We start from the raw sequence: 17,245 nt of genomic DNA on the forward strand, positions 1-17,245 counted from the left end.
AACCATGGGCAGCATTGGAGACGCTGCAATTTTTAGCAACGCGTAGACGGGGGATTCGGAACTTATAATACAGGCTGAGCCCCTGGAGAAGTTGACAGACGGACTGACTGACTGACTGTGTTGTGTCACTGTCATATTTGCATGATCGCGTACGGAGGGAAATCTCTCCCGGAAGAAAGAAACGACAGCCAAGGCGAGTAAGGCTGGGACGGCGGAGCTTATCAACCGGAGCCCGCCTTTTGCACGCCACCAACAACTCGCCGTCGTCACGGCTCCACCACCGCAATCTTCTCCTCTCCCATCATCTCCATCTGGCCTTTTCTCTCCCCCCCTTCTCCCTCTGCTGCCTTTCGGCCTGCACTTCCTTTTGAGACTCCTCACCCACTCCGAGACTGCATCGCAAGTACTCGTGCTTGTCAATTGTCAACCGGTTGTCGACCCCAGCGCCCCCCCCCCGACCGCAGCGACCGCGCAATCCCCGAGGCCTTGACGCTTGAGCTTCTTGCGAACCCCCCACACAGCCACCTCCCCGCCCGAAAAACAAAGAACCAGATATGTGCGCCTTCCGACAGCTCTTTCGGTGAAACAGCCTTGGACAAAAGTTATATCTCAATCTTGGGCACAACCTTCTGGAGCTGGACTGCATTTCCTGATCGTCGGCGGAGCTTACGGAGAGACCGCAGCGATCAAATAGCTTAAGGCTCTGTGTTACTGCCCCGACTCAGCACCCCCAGAATCACTCGATTTTCTCCGCCATGCTTACCTTCCGCAAATCGCTCTTGGCGGCTGCGCTGTTGATCACATTCGTCCTCTACCTCAGATCCTCACATCCCACATCCTCCATTGCGTCGCCCAGTTCCACCCCCGCAGGACAGGCTCACGACGGGGCTCAGGAAAGCTACGAGCAATATAATGAAAAGAAGGACACGGTTCAGCAACTACCCCTGACACCTCCGGCGAGCGCTCCCTTACGCGATCGCCTGCGCTACCACTTCCCCTACGATCTCGACGCCAAGTTCCCCGCATACATTTGGCAGACATGGAAATACACACCGGCTTCGATATTCTTCAGTGAACATCTCCGGGATTCGGAATCCAGCTGGAGCGAGCTGCATCCTGGTTTCGTCCACGAGGTCATTCCAGATGATACACAAGGCCACCTGATCAAGTACCTGTATGGGGCGGTTCCCGACGTGTACGAGGCGTACGCCTCCATGCCTTTGCCAGTTCTGAAGGCGGACTTCTTCCGATACCTGATCCTTCTTGCGCGGGGCGGTATCTACAGCGACATCGACACGACGGCGTTGAAGCCCGCGTCCGACTGGCTGCCATCGGAGCTTGATCTTGCGACCGTGGGAGCGGTCATCGGGATCGAAGCCGACCCTGACCGTCCGGACTGGCACGACTGGTATGCGCGCAGAATTCAGTTCTGCCAGTGGACCATCCAAGCCAAACCGGGACATCCTATTATGCGCGACATCGTTGCATACATCACGCAGGAGACTCTGCGGATGAAGAAGTTGGGGATCCTCGAGACTCACAAGATGGATAAGACGGTGATGGAGTACACTGGCCCGGGTGCCTGGACCGATGCTGTCTTTCGGTACTTCAACGATCCGGAATACTTCAACATCGAGCCAGACTCCGAGCTGAACGTCACTTACGAAGACTTTACCCGGCAAGAGGGGTACAAGAAGGTTGGCGATGTGGTGGTTCTCCCTATCACCAGCTTCAGTCCCGGGGTGCACCAGATGGGCTCCAAGGATGTGGGTGACCCTATGGCGTTTGTCAAGCACCACTTTGGAGGTAAGATACTTTCTGAACATGAACTATTGAATATTGCTGACCTTGGATCAGGCACCTGGAAGAATGACCCAAGTCTTTAAATTCCGACAATAAACCACTCATGACTTTCTTAATTCAATACCCAAATCCACGAATGGAGTAGTGGCGGGCAGAATGACGCTGCCATCTCAAGTGTTCCTAGTTGAAACGAGCCCTGGCATCTGTATCGTCCTGTGGCTTGAATTACTGCGCCACAGCCAAGGCCACACCTATGCACCGCACCGCCACATGCACAGCGGGTTTCTGTCCGATCCCAGCCAGCTGACCATACACCTCCACCTGGTCTTTTCCTGGCTGGATACAATCGATTGCTCTAGCTATCAATTCTGGCCAGTTGCTATGCCGAAGATTTATTCAACTCCAGCCCTACCTTGTACGACAACTACCTTATCCTACGGGATGTTCCGTTTCTTCTCTGTGTTCATATAGGTATCTTATTTTACTTTACTATTGGAGGAAAAGTGACTAGAATTTAATACCCGCCGGTTGGGAATGAAAACCAGTCTGGCCTGCGAGACCACTGTCCAGGTTTTGTTTTTCTTCAACTTTTCATACATCAACCCTGTAGTAGTCTAGCATTCTATTTCACACAGCCCGATATCGAGTAAGTCCAATCCCCGCTCACAAGCACACCACTAACACTACCTTAGCGAACGAGTTCTTCTCCCCGACAATCACAAATACCCCTCCACCCCCCACTGATCGCCAACCCTAAACCCCGAGGGAAACGGATCCTCCGGGTCCAAGACCACCTGTCTATACCCCATAATCCAGGCACTCCCCTTAACAGTTGGCAAAACGGCCTCATACTCCCCCACGGTCGTGGTCCCGCGAATCCAGCACTCGAACTCCGTCCCCAGCACCCCCCGATGGTCAAACACCTCCCCGACGCCCAACAACCCCCTCTTATGCAACACGGCCATACGCGCCGAACTCCCCGTACCACAGGGCGACCGATCCAGCCTCCCCGGCGAAACCACCACCGTATTAACCCCGACCCTCCTCCCGCCCTCTTCCTCACGCACCAAGCCCACCCCATCCACAAACTCCACATTACTTACCCCGCGAATATCCTCATTCTCCGGATGAACAGGATTATACACCTCCCACAGCGCCCTCTTAATCTTCTCCCCCAGCACGACCAACCGGCCCGCATCCTCCCTCCCCACCCCAATCTTCCTCCCCTCAGCCCCCACCAACCCCCTGACATCCACAATCGCATATATCATCCCCCCATACGCCAAATCCACCCTCACCTCCCCGACCCCCGGCACCTGCACCACGTAATCCAGCGCGAAGACAAACGACGGCACATTATCAAACGCCACCGCCTTGCACTTCCCGTCCTGGCAGTCCGCCGTGATCTGCACCAGTCCCGCCGGCGTGTCCAGATCGAACCGCGTCACGGGCTCCTGCATCGCCACCAGCTGGTTCTCCAGCAGCACCGTCGCCACGCAGATCGTGTTGTTGCCCGACATGGGCGGGTACTCGTCGCTTTCGAGGATCAGGAACCCGTAGCTGGCTGTCGGCGTGCACGGCGGGAACAGGATGTTGGTGTTGATGGGCGAGCGGCCCCGTGGCTCGTTCAGCAGGAGCAGTCGGATGTCGTCGCTGTGGGTGCGGAAGTGGATCAGTTTCGAGTACATTGTTGGTGTGTTGGGTGGGTTGGCGATGCCTGAGGTTACCACGTTACCGACTTCGCCGGCGCAGTGGCAGTCTGTTAGGGTTATTGTGGGGAAGGGAGGGGGCATGCTGTCCTTCGTGCGATTTCTTGGGGTCGATTGGTTGGTTGGTTGGTTGGTTGGTTGGTATATTGATTGGCAGGGTAGATCAGGGGAAATCGGTGGTGTTGAGTAATATTATACTATGTAGTGATAAAGACCTTTCATCATAGGGAGGCCTGCCACTTGGTCAGGGAAATGAGGTTAGTATATAAGCTTCGACGTAGCAAGCAAGCAAGCAAGCAAGCAGGTTTGTAGGTAGGTAGATATGCATAGAGTCAAGTATGTTATGTTATATTATATTATGCTATGTCTCCCTCCTCCGCGGATCGCATTCGCATTCCCATATTTAACCTACCCGCGGAATGACTCTCACTCCCCAAGAATGAGCAACCAGCGGTCCAACCCTCAAGTATCCCTCCTCTCCGCAATCCGCACATACTAGATGCGCGAACAACACCCTTCCAAGGAATGCGGGATTAATCTCAGATCAACAAGGAAGGTGGTAAAATCGCGCAACCCACCCCACCCAGTGAAGAAATGCCGGTTGGCTTGGTGATCAGGAATCAATCCGCTTTCACTCTGTCAAGTGTCACCTGTCAACTGTCAAGGCGGTTTGGAAATAAACTTGGAAATAAGGTGTCGGCCAAGGATGTGTCAGATTAGAGTTATCTGGGAGGGTATGGGTCCTGGTTTGGGTTGGAAACATCGGATAGTGAGCTGTTTTTGTTTGGTTGTGACGGGGGGGGAAGGAGTTGATGCTTTGGCGGGTTTAGAGTCTTTTTTTTTTTTTTTGCTATTTCTTTCTTCATTTTAGGTGATGGGGAAATTATACAAATACTTTCAATTAACTGTAACATATTCATGACTTAGAATCTCTGTTAGGCAATCTGTTCATTTGGAGCTCGCTACAGTCAGAATTCATTGGAAAACATATCTGATGAAAGGATTTTCCAATCCTGTGAATAGGAATTTCTAGCTAGATACCCCACATAAAACACACACAAGCACAAATTTACACTCAAGTGGACAGAAATAGCTTCCATCAAGTAACCTCATCTGCAAGGCTCACGAAGCGTTATTCGCACACGTCCAATCCGCATCACTAGAAGTTTTGCTAACAGCATCACCAGAGACATACAGCCCCAGGCCACACTGCAGTGCCAGTCAGTAATCAGTAATAGCAATCAACAATGAGACAGATACATACAATAGTAATAGCCATGATCAAAATAAACAGATTAGAGACAGTGAGGAAGATTTTCTTGGCTGATGAGAAACAAGAGCCCTTGTTTAGGAGAAACCAAAATAGTGCGGGGAAGCCATCTGTTCTGGGTTAGCTATGTACCATGGTCAGTTGTTGAAGATTGGTCCTTGCACGTACAGGTAACCCAGCAACCGAAGAGTGCGGTCTGTGGAGTATTATTAGTAGTGGAATTCTGACGGGAATGTAGGGTGGTATACGATTAGACTCAAGAGGTCATTGAAGACCGGGATTGACTCGGCAATGACCCATGCGAGGATCCACAGGATGATCCCGATGGCGACCCACGAGCCGACGGAGAGCAAGCTGCTTTCCTGCATGTGGTGCGATCCACGGAAGATACGCACGTAGACGTATTTAGATGCGATGTGGCCGTTGACTATGCCGGCGATGAGGACCTGTAGGTTCGGGTCAGCGAGCTCCTTGTCGGAAAAGCGGATGCAAGCGTACAGTTAGGATAGCGAGCCCGTATGCCACTTTCTTCATTAGGGGCCCTGCAGAGCCTAAGGCCGGAGACTGAACGTCTTCGCCGACGTAACGGTAGATAACCACCGCGTTGGCTAGGTACAGGGACGTATCGATGATTTGGAGGACCGATAAAGCGTTGGGGAATTCTCGAGGCTTGTCCATCTCGGAGATGAATCCGAAGAATGAGGCGTGGCCGACTGTGGGATAGAATGTGGTAAGTAAGAGCAAGGGTAGGCTGAGGATGGTGACTTATCATAGGCGAAGAAAATGTTGCTCACGGAAAGGAACTCCTCGTTGAAACTGAGATGAGTGGTAGCGGCAATAGGGATTGAGCCCTTTAACTCAACACCAACGGCAATCATGGTCGCCACTGTCGCTGCCACAATGCTAAGAATTCTGGAGGGAAATTTGTCAGCTTCAAGAATCTCAATATGGGAGTCATTCTACTGACATGCAATTGACAGATAGTAAACCTTGCCCATGGTGCGAGGCAGTGCTCCAACACAGCTGACAACTAGTGAAATGACACCAAAGACAATTGTACAAGTACCATGGTCGGTGAGCACATTCATCAGAACCGTAGAGGTCAAGCAAGATATGGCTGGCCATAACGAACACCAAGAACAACAGCTGGCCGGTCCTTGGCAGCTCGCGTCCGAACCTCCCCGGCATCGCCCATGCTGTGTATATGGGGATAGCGCAGCTTGAACTGGCAGATGACATAGGCGGTGTACCAGGAGATACCAGATATCCCAAGGAGCAAGATTATAGACCTATAGAGATTCAGTCTTTGTTCTGTCAGCTTGGTGAGCCACTTACGGGACCAGCCCCAAGGTGGCAACAGCCGACGGCAGGGACAGGATTCCTATCGAGACGTTCTCTGCGACCATACCTAATGATTATATTTGATGAGTTGATATTATAGTCGGTGCAAGGAAGGCCAAATCTCACGTATTCCAGTTTGCCTGTGACATAATCAGAAAGGTCAGCACACAGCCACAGAAATTGAGACGACCGGGACAGAACCTACCATCAGCCCATTACCCGATATTTTACCTCCCCGACCTCTTCATTGCCGAATGGATCGTCTGCCCCGGGGGATCAATCGTCTGGGTTTTGCTTCTTTTCCAGCTCTGCGTTGTAGTTGTAGTCACCGAGTCCATGTATGTCATGGTCTTCAGAAGCCGTACTAACATTCATGTTGGGCTAAAGGATGGAATAAAATAAAGCCCTATAGTGGAGGGCAGTATCAATAATCAAGTCTGAGAATACCAGCTGGTCCGAATTTGTCAAGTGGATGCTGATTGCTGTCTATCATTCCAGGAAGCCCTCTCTATTTGAACTCAGTTGGATAGGCCAGGTTAGCAGCTAGGCCAGTATACAACCGACATCCCAACGCCCCAAGGTACGATGATAATGCAAGTGCGCGGACAGACATAACAGAACAACCTCTGCTATCTGTGAGCCGCTCCTGTATTGCTATCTTTGCATCTGGCCTCCCGACGGTGAAGACGGAAGGCTGGCATGAGTTTCTGACGCCTCTACTCGGCTCGGATTATCATGGATAGATAGGGGCGAGGAACCCCTTCATTGGCTCAATATAGACAACGGGAGGATCTAGGGTGCGGGGATAAGTTTCGCTTGTCTGGGGAAGGGAGATATGATGGCTCAGTGGAGCGGTTCAATGCAATCCGTGCGACTCAGATCGGTTTCCCTATCTCTGTCACAGCCAATGATCATGGGGATCGGGCTATAGGCCAGGGGCCAACTCAGGTTGTATAAAGTATAAATAAACGGCTATCAGCGTTCGCAGAAACATAGAAGTTTGGTTAGTTTAGCCGCAAGAGATATCGCGTGAGGGTCAAACGTGGCAGAGACTACCGCTAGAATGAAGATCTTTGTTTCAGCCACTATGTATGGTAAAAGCCAGTACCATACAAGTGCAGGATAAAGACTCATTGGTACGGACTACGGCTTGCAGAGCCGAGGATTAGAACAGCCGCGTCCACTATCAATCTCTTGGCCTTAGCTTGAAACGGGACGATAGGCCTGATAAGATATCGGATAAACCCTTTTGATGGTCATGATATTAAGATGTGCATGTGTATTGATGGCCACTGATAGTAGCGCTAGGTAGTCTCCCTTCAGGTTCTAATCATGAGAAGTTGATGAAAGGCTCGCCTCAGCTCTGTGTTGATTACAACACCGACCCTGAATGCCGGTAAAACCCTCATTGCCCTGGCGGATGATGTGTGAGCCCAGTTTGCTCTCATCAAAGCCAACCTGTCCGCTTTTGTAGCGGAACCTGGACGAGCAATGAGGTCGAGGGCAAAAAGATGAAATGGAGTATTCATAATCTGCACCAAAGCGGGCAAGACTAGCTGAGAAATCTTCTTTTTAACATGGGGGTCTGCAGTCATCCAATCCGGAACAAGCGAGGCCGCCTGTGGTTCCAGAGTGAACGAGCTGGAGATGGTAATACTTGCAATGGTTGTGCTTGTGGAAACTTCGTCTGTTGTGGGAATATTGCTGATACAAGTATCTGTGACATTGGCCGTGATGTATGTTGCCGCGTAGAGAGACCAGACGATCAGAAATGGCTTAGAGGAGTAGAACCGTTTCGGTTTGAGGACGGAACAAAAGGCGTGAGTACGGAGTGTACGGAGCAGCGACCCATTAGAGGAAATTCGCTCGACAACGCTCCTAGACTTGGATCATCAGCTTGTGACACAGATATACCTCCATCTCAGACTGACCGGTCAATGATCGTGATGATGGGTGAGATGAGAGTTGCAGAGACCACACCGGCCATGAGGTCTCCCGCCAGCTGTCTCGACCATGTGTCCCTCCAATCTCCAACATAACACGGGCTCCATGGTAACACGATCGAATTCTATTTGGCCTTCAAGGGCTTGACTTGGACAGTAGTTTCCCTTGCGTAAACAGGCTCTCGCCTCTCTCAAATTGTCGACCTAAGAGTCAGCTTCCCTGAGTCATAGCCCGATCCCTGCGCTGGTACTCGAGAGAGCTGCCAAATCGCTGAAGGCGCCCAAAAACTGTATGGGCCATTCCAGTACAATAGAGGGTATAGCGCCGAATGATGTCATGGGAGAGGTCCAAGGTGCCAGAACAGCCTTTGGGACGCGGCCATACTCCGATGCGAATCACCGTCGCAGGTGAAGGCCAGCCCCGCCTGCGTCTGGATCCCTACTGCGCCAAGCGATATGCGCTTATCAGATAGATTCTGATATGACATGGTCTAGTGTATCGTGATATGCGGTGCAACCCCAGACGATAGTCGCAAGATACGGAGTAGAGAGATAGAAAGACACGATGCAGTCCGTCTAGTGGGATGCCCGGGGCCAGGCTAGTCTATCCGCCGCTAGGCCCAGACAGGCAAGTCCACGTCAAGTGGAGTTCTCCCGCCCCGCTTTGGTCGATCGCTTTCCCCTCATCTTCTCCCAACTACTCCAGATCGGAGTCATGTCCCGGCACTACTATAACAGCTCGATCCATAAAAGTGATGGCACGCATCATGCTTGTGCCTCTCAATCCTGCGTGCAGCTCTTTTTTCCGCATCCTCCTCCTCCTCCTACACAACCACTATGGCCTTCAAATTGTCCACCTCCCAACCATCCCCAAGCATGCGCTCCCTAGTATCCCGTGCCTCGAGAACTCCCGTCATTCGCGCTCGGGGTCTTGCAACTGTGCCATTCCGACTCCCTGCGGCCAAAAATGAGCCGAACGTGAGTCCTACCGTTCATAGCTCAACATAATGCAACCAATACTGAGAAATCTGGATCCAGTTGGATTACACCAAAGGTTCCCCGGAAAGAGCACAGATCGAGAAGGCTCTGAAGAAGCTCAGGTCAAACCTTCCACTCGAAAGCTCGGCATTCATCAATGGCAAGGCTCAGTCTGTTTCGAAGGCCTTACAACAGCCTCTTCCAGCGGGACACGCCACCACCTTTACCAACTACCCACTCCTGACACCCACGGAAATAAACGCAGCAATCGGTTCTGCCTTGGAGGCAAAGGAGGAATGGCAGAATACCCCTTTCGTGGATAGGGCAGCCATTTTCCTTCAAACGGCAGAGCTGGTGATGGGCAAATACCGCTATGAGCTTATCGCGGCTACAATGCTGAGACAAGGGAAGAACGTGTGGCAGGGTGAAATTGATGCTGCCGCTGAGCTGGCGGACTTCTCCCGTCTGAACTGCAACTTTGCCGCGGAACTGACGGAGAAGCAACCTGATTGAGGCACCGACGGAATGTGGACGTATGTACAACCAACCCGTGGACAGCAACGTTCTTATACTGACGCTTGGTTAGACGTGTCGACTATCGGCCTTTGGGGGATTCGTCTATGCCGTTTCGCCCTTCAACTTCACTGCCATTGGTGGAAACCTCATCAGTGGTCCAGTCCTTATGGGCAATGATGTCCTGTGGAAGCCCTCCCCTTCCAATGTTTATGCCAGCGCGTTGGTCTACAAGATTCTTCTCGAGCCTGGATTGCCTCCCAATGTGGTTCAGTTTGTGACTGGTGAAGCCCAAGAGATCACTCAGACGGTGCTTAGCCATCGAGAATTCTCCGGTCTCAACTTCATTGGCTTATCGGATGTTTTCCGTTCTTTGTACGCCCAGGTCGGCGAGAACATCGGCAAGAAGGTTTACCGGGACTACCCCCGTTTGGCTGGTGAGACAAGTGGCAAGAACTTCCACCTGGTCCACCCCACTGCCGATATCGACAGTGCTGTCTACCATACCCTCCGCGGCGCGTTCGAATATCAGGGACAGAAGTGTTCGGCCACCTCTCGGCTGTATCTACCGGAGTCTCGGGCTGAAGAATTCTTAACCAAACTCAAGACCCAAATCAACGAAATCCCCATTGGGTTCCCCGAAGATCTGGTGGCTTTCATGGGCCCCGTCATCCACCAGGCATCGTTCGAGAAGGTCAAGTCGGTCATCGACGCCAGCAACAAGGATTCATCATTGGAGCTCATTGCTGGTGGTACATACGACGATTCAACCGGATACTTCGTCCACCCCACCGTATACAAGGCCAAGAATATCGACCACAACTTGTTCGAGCAGGAGATTTTCGGACCAGTCCTGGCAGTCTACGTGTACCCTGACGCGGAGTGGTCTTCTACTCTGAAGAAGGTTGACCAGGGTGGCGGTGGCTTTGCCTTGACTGGGTCTGTGTTTGCTGCTGATCGGCGTGCCATCCGCAAAGCGGAGGATGCACTGCGGTACTCGGCTGGAAACTTCTAAATTAGCGAGTGACATCGCATCTGACATTCGGTCAATTGCTAACCAATATACCCCAGACTGTAAAACCACCGCCGCGTTGATCGGACAGCAATCGCTTGGTGGCAGTCGTGCTAGCGGGACCAACAACAAGGCGGGCAGCGTGACTGCCCTGTTGCGATTCGCTAGCCCCCGAACCATCAAGGAGGAGTTCTTCCCTCTGGAGGGATTCCGGTACCCTAGCAACGAGTGATGGTCACGGCTTGGAATATGTTTATGAATACATTATGAAACTGTAGATATAGATGCGAGAATAGTTATCAAAATGAATTGCGTTATGCCCGTTGACCTTCCTATACCATACCATATTCTTCAAACAGTTCCTTCAAATACTACATCTAGCGTTTATAGAAGCCAAGCCTGTTATACTGTGCCAGCACTACAAACCATAGACACTTTCACATTTAGAATCTACAACCCCCTTCCATCCATTCAGGAGTTCAATCTGTCAGCAAAACAGCACCTTGACCCCTAGATTGAAAATATAGGTAGCTAGGGAAGGTCCCTATCTCAGTCCATACAATCCCCATCTCCCTGCAATATTTCAGCCCCAATAGACACTGCATACATTTTCCAGGTACTATCACAGTTCATCTCTTATCGCCAAGCAACCAGCTCACCCGTCCTGTCCCCTCCATCTACTTACTGTACATCCTCCCGTTATCTCTCCCCCTCGCCCCGTCGCATAAACTAAACGAAGATCCTCGCCGACGCTACGCTACCCCACTGCGGGCAGCCACCGCGATAATCCTACCCTATCCTACCCTGCATCTGCATCTATCCCAATTTATACTAGTTATACTTTTAGTAGTACTGGTACTCTGTCCCTCCCCAACTCTTCTCCGCACCAACAAGATAACGCATTGACAACAAGACCAACAATATCCGTATCTGCATTAACTACCTATCTGTCCATGATATCAGCAAGGGTCTCATATGTTAACGTACCCGGTATGTATCTCATGCGCTAACTCACAAATTAACTCACAAATCAGGATACACATACTTATGTACTTATGTATGGCATGGGGCCAATTCGTGATATCGCTTCCCATGCACTCACTCACTCACTCACTCGACATCTGAAGTACACATCACGTCTAGATCCTCTCCTCATCGGGCTGGATAGGCTGGGGCTAACTTTCCCACCTCCCAGAGGCAGTCGCACATCATCGCAGATACCTATGGTATGATCGGTTCTGATCAGATCAGCTCGGACGGCATACAAATAGAAATACAAATACATCTACTTAGCACAGATATCAGACAATACCAACATCTCCATCTCCGTCTTCAAGAAAGCCACCCAGACGCTAGGCCACTTCTACGCCTCCATCCGCGACCACCCCATGTTCCAGAAAACGCCCACAAAGATCATATCCCGACAGGACATCGTCGACGTGGTGTGGCAGCTCGACGGGCCTTTTCCGGGGTAGCAACGGCTATTTCAATAGTCTGGCGGGGTATGCTCACATGTCGAACCCGGAGAGTGGGAGGCAGAGAGACAAGCACGGAAGATGCTGAATATTCAATGCGGGGAAGCGATAAGAACCCCTGCCCTGAAGGGGAAAGGTCGGGCGATCGTACGCATTGCGGACGGACCACTTCCGCGTCCCTTCCACTCACGACCACCAGGTTTGAATATGCTCCGCCAATCGAACAATCATCTCGGATTGATCGAGATTATGTTTCTCGGTACCCAGATCTGAGCGTTCGGTGTGTAGTCCGAATGGTCCAAAAGACGTTCTTATCGAAGATACTCGCAACCCTTGTTAGCATCCGCCTGCCGCCCTGTTCGAGCTCCGATGTCAAGAGCAATGAAATATATTGGAAATCCAATTTGCCAGGTATTGGGCGTGCTCTTCTGGACTGAGAGTGTCCTGGTGCCTTTCCTCGAGTCAGTAATGTGACTGGAAGGTGTGGGTATCGTCATATTTTGGCCCTCAACCAGTACCGTCTATCTGATATGTATGAATGAATATATCCAGCTCACAGCGTGATTTTAACCATGTCGATATGCGGGTCCTCTGCACCACAACCCCAATCACCACCTCTTTCTTGTGCTACTCAGTTGTCAGATCCTGCGTCATGTTTGCTAAAGTGTAAGTCCAAAATCACTTTTTCCTACTCCATAACAGACCTAATCTGCAGTGCAGGGGCGGGTGCGGATGCGGATTGTGGATCCGAGCTGATGATGGCGGCAGCGACTGCGACAGCGGTTCCATTCTATTCCATCTTTGCTAAAAGATCCCCGGAAGACTGCATCTGGCCCATATAGTCCCTGCAGATGTTATCCATTGGTAATTCTCCGAGAGTCTGCATGTCCTGCAAGGCAGGTAGGCGAAGATGTGGTAAATCCTTGCCCACTTGTTCTCAAGGTGCAAGGCGCAATATGTACCTCCAGCCCTTCATATGGTCGAATCTAGACCCTTGCAGGTTGATTTTTCAACTGAGCTGCTTTTAGGCTACGATCAACAGACAAGTACGAGCGCCCTGCTGATGCATCTTCTTATAATGCATCCAAGTTGATACTCTTGGCAATTTTGCATTACCAAACCTGATCCTCATGGCTAAGCAATGTGTACGCTTCGATCCAGAATGACCCGTGACCCTCTATTGTTTCCATAGTCATGAAGATGGATCATTTCAGGTACGATAGTCTTGTCCATTATGCAGGACAATAGACTGACCTGCGTATAGGGGATATCTCGACTACGTAGAGAAACAACCGCCATCCGAAAGTAAAATTCGGTGAAATTACATGAACATTGATTATGTTAATACTCATATGCACAGCTGTGATAACTTTTTGACACGCAGAAATTACGCCTTGTTTTACCTTTTCTCCCGCATAGCAAGGGTATTCAGGGCTTCAGGACAACACTGTTGCCCCAATCAGTCAATTCCCCTGCAGCTTCAAGTGCATCCTGGGCAGACTCGAGCCCAAACTCTTCGGTTTCGCTCATCCCAATAGCCTTACCCAGTCGAAGCACACCGGACTCTGCCATTCGTATCAACTGCAAGATCTCGCGGCGCTCATACATAAAGCGACCTTGTATCCGAATGCTTTTGAGCATGACAGGCAAGTACGGCACGGTGATATTTCCCGGCCTTCCGCCCATGATGACACACCGTCCGAAGGGACGCAGTATCTCAATGGCAGAGGTCAATAGCGTGTTGCCTTCGGCGGCAGGTGGTGAGAAATCAACGAAAACATCAGCTCCACGCGGGTTACCAACTGCTGCTTTGAAAGCCTCCGTGTTTCGCGAGGTATCTTCCGACAGGACAACGGTCCTTATCCGCCCGGTGGATGCGTACGTCGCCTCTAATCTAGACAGCACACCCTGGTTTCGACCCGCTGCCACCACCGTAGCCCCCAGAGCGAGGGCTACTGCCACCGCCGCCCCGCCAAATCGACCCGTTGCGGGTGCAATAACGACCATCTCCCCCGGCTTTACATCGACCTCTGTCAGTCCACCTAGTCCGACAAGACAAGTTGGCATGAAGCTCAGGCTGGACAAAGTGTATCCCATTTTCCGCGTCAACAAGTCCTCGTTGAGCGGGAAGACGTTCTCCAAGGGCAATCGTGTGAATTCCGCGTAAGTGCCGTTTCGCCACGGGCCATGCATGAGCTTTTCTGCAGCTGGATATCCCCCACCATGGATTCCAAGCATGATAGATACCGCTGGATTGTCTCGAGCACGAATCAAGACATCGCAGAAGACGAGCTGACCCCGTTTCAACTCCACTGCGTCCGGGCCAACTTCAAAGACTCTCCCGATTGCTGTACTACCAGGAGTCATGGGGAATAAAAGAGGATACTCTCGGGTTCCATCCAAGATCTCAGACATGTAGGGTACGATTTCAGTTGCTAAGATGCGCACCACGACCTCGCCTGTGTTGGCCACAGGCCGGGGCTTTGTCTCGAGGACGAGAGGCTTATCATGAGAATGAAGAACAAGAGCTTTGTGTGTGGTCATGATGTGTTGTTCACTCTTCGGAGAGCAAGCAAGCAGGATAGAGAAGCCTGGGACCTCTTGTCTTGATATATGACCGAAGTACAGTGTAGATGACAGCATGACCAGATCCCAGATCCAGAGATCCCTGGACGGATCCAGATTATTAATCCGCCCATCGCTGCAGAGCCCGACTACACCAAGAGATCTGGATGCGACACCAAGCCTGGACAACCTCCCTGCCTAACCTCGTATCCTTTATTTGACACACTTAATCATTAGTCAGACGACTCCAATATGTCCGACAGGTGCACATCCTGGCTACTGATTGTATAGTAAGGAACAACTTCCACGATTACCTACAAAGTACAACCTTTGGAGACGCCATCCAGGACATACATCGAGGCTATCCTGACTGTTATCTCCAACGAGCCCTTTGTCATGCTGAAAACATCGATATGGTGAAGTGCAGAAATAAACATTTCGCTGGACGCAAGGCCAAGTACGGCGAAACTGCTTCGGAGAAAGGATACGGATTGTGGTGTGGAGGACAGGCTAGATAGTCAGACTTAGTATAACTTATCGCATGCTGGGGACGTATGCGCTTTTTGACGAGAATCGGTATGGAGCAGATTTTCTGGATAGGGTGGTGGAGGTGGAGGGATGGGGTTCGTGGCTGGTTCCTGCAGTGACAGCCTATTGCTGGTCCACCTCTTCCTCTTCCTTCGTAATTCTCCCTCTTCCTCCTCGCAGGGCAGTCAGTTGGCCAGACATCAAATATCATCAATAGATACAACTATCCTACAGCCTCGATTCCTCGCCGCAGGTTCCATCCATAACTCGGCTAGCTTTTCCAATTCCATCTCAACCAGCAGATGAAGGATGTATACCGATCATGAGCGGAATCCGTCCGGCCTAACCCTCACCAGGCAGAGAGCGTCCAACCCAGTGAGAATCGCACCCACCATGCACATCAATGTACCCCACAGGGATACAGGGAATGCGCCTTTCTATATAGGATACGTGTGATCAAACCGGCTGATAGGAGTAATCATTCAGTGGAAAGTGTGTAAGTAAGTTGTTCTTATCAGCTCCCAGCCCTATCTTTGCTCAATGTACCCCGTAGTCTCTGGTTATATGGTATAAAAAGGCCACAGCAAGTCCACAGCTCATTCAGTCTCACTTTCATTTCTCATATCTATCTCTCTCATATGCAACGATGATCTGTTCACCCCCCATGGAATGTGTAGCCGACAGACGTTGTCTGTTGTCGTCAACCCCGGTCTGATGGTTGTTATCTGGATCAGCAGCTAGGCGTACTAACTAGGGCATACGATGAAGCGCAGTTAGAATAGCCGCCAGCCTGCAGCCTCGACCCCCCCCCCCCCCACCTTTTTTTCATACAATGCATGGCCAGAATAGACTTCGAGATCGGAGATGGAGAATGAGGGGGTGATGAGGGGGGCTTTCCATCTCTCCGATTCGGAGGCTATCCATTCATCCATCCATCCATCCATCCATGTCTCCTTTTTCTCACCTTCCATATTCCTCCAACCAACACCAACGTGCTGCTATATATACATCCTCGTCCTCACCAACAGCAGCAGCATCTACACATCCATCCATCCATCCATCCATCCATCCATCCATCCACTCACCAACCCCAACCCACCCATCAAAACCAAAATGTCCACACCACACTCCTTGGGGGGGGGGGGGGGGGAGGGGCGGTTACGGTGGCGGCGTTGATGGGGAGGGTTGGGGATGGAGATGGAGAGGATGTTGCGGTCGGGGGGCTTAATGGGACGAGGAGGTAGGTGGGTATGTATGTATGTATGTATGTTCCAGGGATTTAGAGGTGGGGGGGGAGAGGAAGATAGAGAGGGAGATAGAGAGGGGGAAGTGGAGATGGACAGTGGACAGACGAGTATATGTTTGTTAGTGTTAGGCTGAGCATGTAACCATTGACATTGACATTATGTACTCTAAGTCATAAACACGTTCGACATCATTAACATCAACATTTATAATCAAATCAACAAGGATCAGGCCAGGGCAGGGTTGCCCCCAGGGTCGAGGGAGGAAAGCATGTGCAAGAAGAAATCGAACACTCATAACCTCGTATTGCGTCACGTCGTTATCATCGCGAGAAAGATCGAAGATCCAGATCCAGGGAGGGATAAAGGAGTTGGCGGGATGAGATAGGTGCAGCGCAGCGGCTGTTCCACGGACCATTGTGAGTTGTGACCGATGGCGAGGTGCGGATACAATAAGTTGAGGGGTCGAGGTATCCACGGCCGGTGGGTCGTAAAGGCTGGTTCGCATCAAGAGGCGCTCAAACAGAAGAAGCATGGGAAACTCGTAGAAGCACACCGACAGAGAAGAAAAAAGCAGATAACAGGCCGAGGGATAAGCGCGAGCTATGAGTAAAGTCACAGACGACTATTATGTGGAATACTGCACTCGATCAGTCTGGATCCAGTCCTCATTCAAAGAATGTGCCTGGTAGGGAGTACCAGTCAGTCTGGTCCGAGAGCACGCTGGATCGGTCTGTAGATGAATGTGGGTCGCAAAGCCATCCAGTTAAACCAGGGACATCGTTGTCGGAACAGCTGGCTGGGACTTCATCGAATCGCCGTTTTGGACATGGTCACCATACTATCATGGCTTCAGAAGATGTA

General features: G+C 51.2%; 5 protein-coding genes across 5 annotated transcripts; 2 read left to right on the forward strand and 3 right to left on the reverse strand.

The window, feature by feature from the left end:
- Positions 1 to 461: 461 nt before the first annotated feature.
- BO70DRAFT_358370 (glycosyltransferase family 32 protein) lies at positions 462 to 2,327 on the forward strand. Its single transcript, XM_025542271.1, has 2 exons — positions 462 to 1,806; positions 1,858 to 2,327. Exons 1-2 carry the CDS (start codon positions 756 to 758, stop codon positions 1,884 to 1,886), a joined length of 1,080 nt encoding a protein of 359 aa, XP_025403342.1. The 5' UTR covers positions 462 to 755; the 3' UTR covers positions 1,887 to 2,327.
- A 192-nt stretch (positions 2,328 to 2,519) lies between these two features.
- Positions 2,520 to 3,810, reverse strand: BO70DRAFT_384501 (proline racemase family protein; the record flags this gene model as incomplete). The annotated part of the gene is made up of 1 exon (XM_025545665.1): positions 2,520 to 3,810. The coding sequence occupies exon 1, from the start codon at positions 3,594 to 3,596 to the stop codon at positions 2,520 to 2,522; it is 1,077 nt and encodes a 358-aa protein (XP_025403343.1). The 5' UTR covers positions 3,597 to 3,810.
- Positions 3,811 to 4,557: 747 nt separating this feature from the next.
- On the reverse strand, positions 4,558 to 6,188 carry BO70DRAFT_384502 (uncharacterized protein; the record flags this gene model as incomplete). The annotated part of the gene is made up of 9 exons (XM_025545666.1): positions 4,558 to 4,721; positions 4,777 to 4,892; positions 4,951 to 4,978; positions 5,031 to 5,228; positions 5,281 to 5,533; positions 5,587 to 5,694; positions 5,746 to 5,928; positions 6,009 to 6,071; positions 6,118 to 6,188. 9 exons carry the CDS (start codon positions 6,186 to 6,188, stop codon positions 4,635 to 4,637), a joined length of 1,107 nt encoding a protein of 368 aa, XP_025403344.1. The 3' UTR covers positions 4,558 to 4,634.
- A 2,597-nt stretch (positions 6,189 to 8,785) lies between these two features.
- On the forward strand, positions 8,786 to 12,044 carry BO70DRAFT_425832 (pyrroline-5-carboxylate dehydrogenase; the record flags this gene model as incomplete). Its single annotated transcript, XM_025547718.1, has 7 exons — positions 8,786 to 9,044; positions 9,105 to 9,507; positions 9,559 to 9,581; positions 9,631 to 10,519; positions 10,629 to 10,782; positions 11,765 to 11,795; positions 11,868 to 12,044. The coding sequence occupies exons 1-7, from the start codon at positions 8,904 to 8,906 to the stop codon at positions 12,042 to 12,044; spliced, it is 1,818 nt and encodes a 605-aa protein (XP_025403345.1). The 5' UTR covers positions 8,786 to 8,903.
- A 1,421-nt stretch (positions 12,045 to 13,465) lies between these two features.
- On the reverse strand, positions 13,466 to 14,579 carry BO70DRAFT_358373 (putative isopropanol dehydrogenase). Its single transcript, XM_025542272.1, has one exon. It carries the CDS (start codon positions 14,457 to 14,459, stop codon positions 13,473 to 13,475), a length of 987 nt encoding a protein of 328 aa, XP_025403346.1. The 5' UTR covers positions 14,460 to 14,579; the 3' UTR covers positions 13,466 to 13,472.
- Between the last annotated feature and the right edge of the window lie 2,666 nt (positions 14,580 to 17,245).

Source organism: Aspergillus heteromorphus (genome assembly GCF_003184545.1).
Source record: "Aspergillus heteromorphus CBS 117.55 chromosome Unknown BO70scaffold_2, whole genome shotgun sequence".
Lineage (NCBI taxonomy): Eukaryota > Fungi > Ascomycota > Eurotiomycetes > Eurotiales > Aspergillaceae > Aspergillus > Aspergillus heteromorphus.

What these genes read in the sequence shown, in the direction of transcription:
- BO70DRAFT_358370 (XM_025542271.1), top strand. Translation starts at nt 756, where the DNA reads ATGCTTACCTTCCGCAAATCGCTCTTGGCGGCTGCGCTGTTGATCACA. An exon ending in TGTCAAGCACCACTTTGGAG is followed by an intron (nt 1,807 to 1,857) that starts GTAAGATACTTT and finishes ACCTTGGATCAG; the next exon opens with GCACCTGGAAGAATGACCCA.
- BO70DRAFT_358373 (XM_025542272.1), bottom strand. Translation starts at nt 14,459, where the DNA reads ATGTCTGAGATCTTGGATGGAACCCGAGAGTATCCTCTTTTATTCCCC.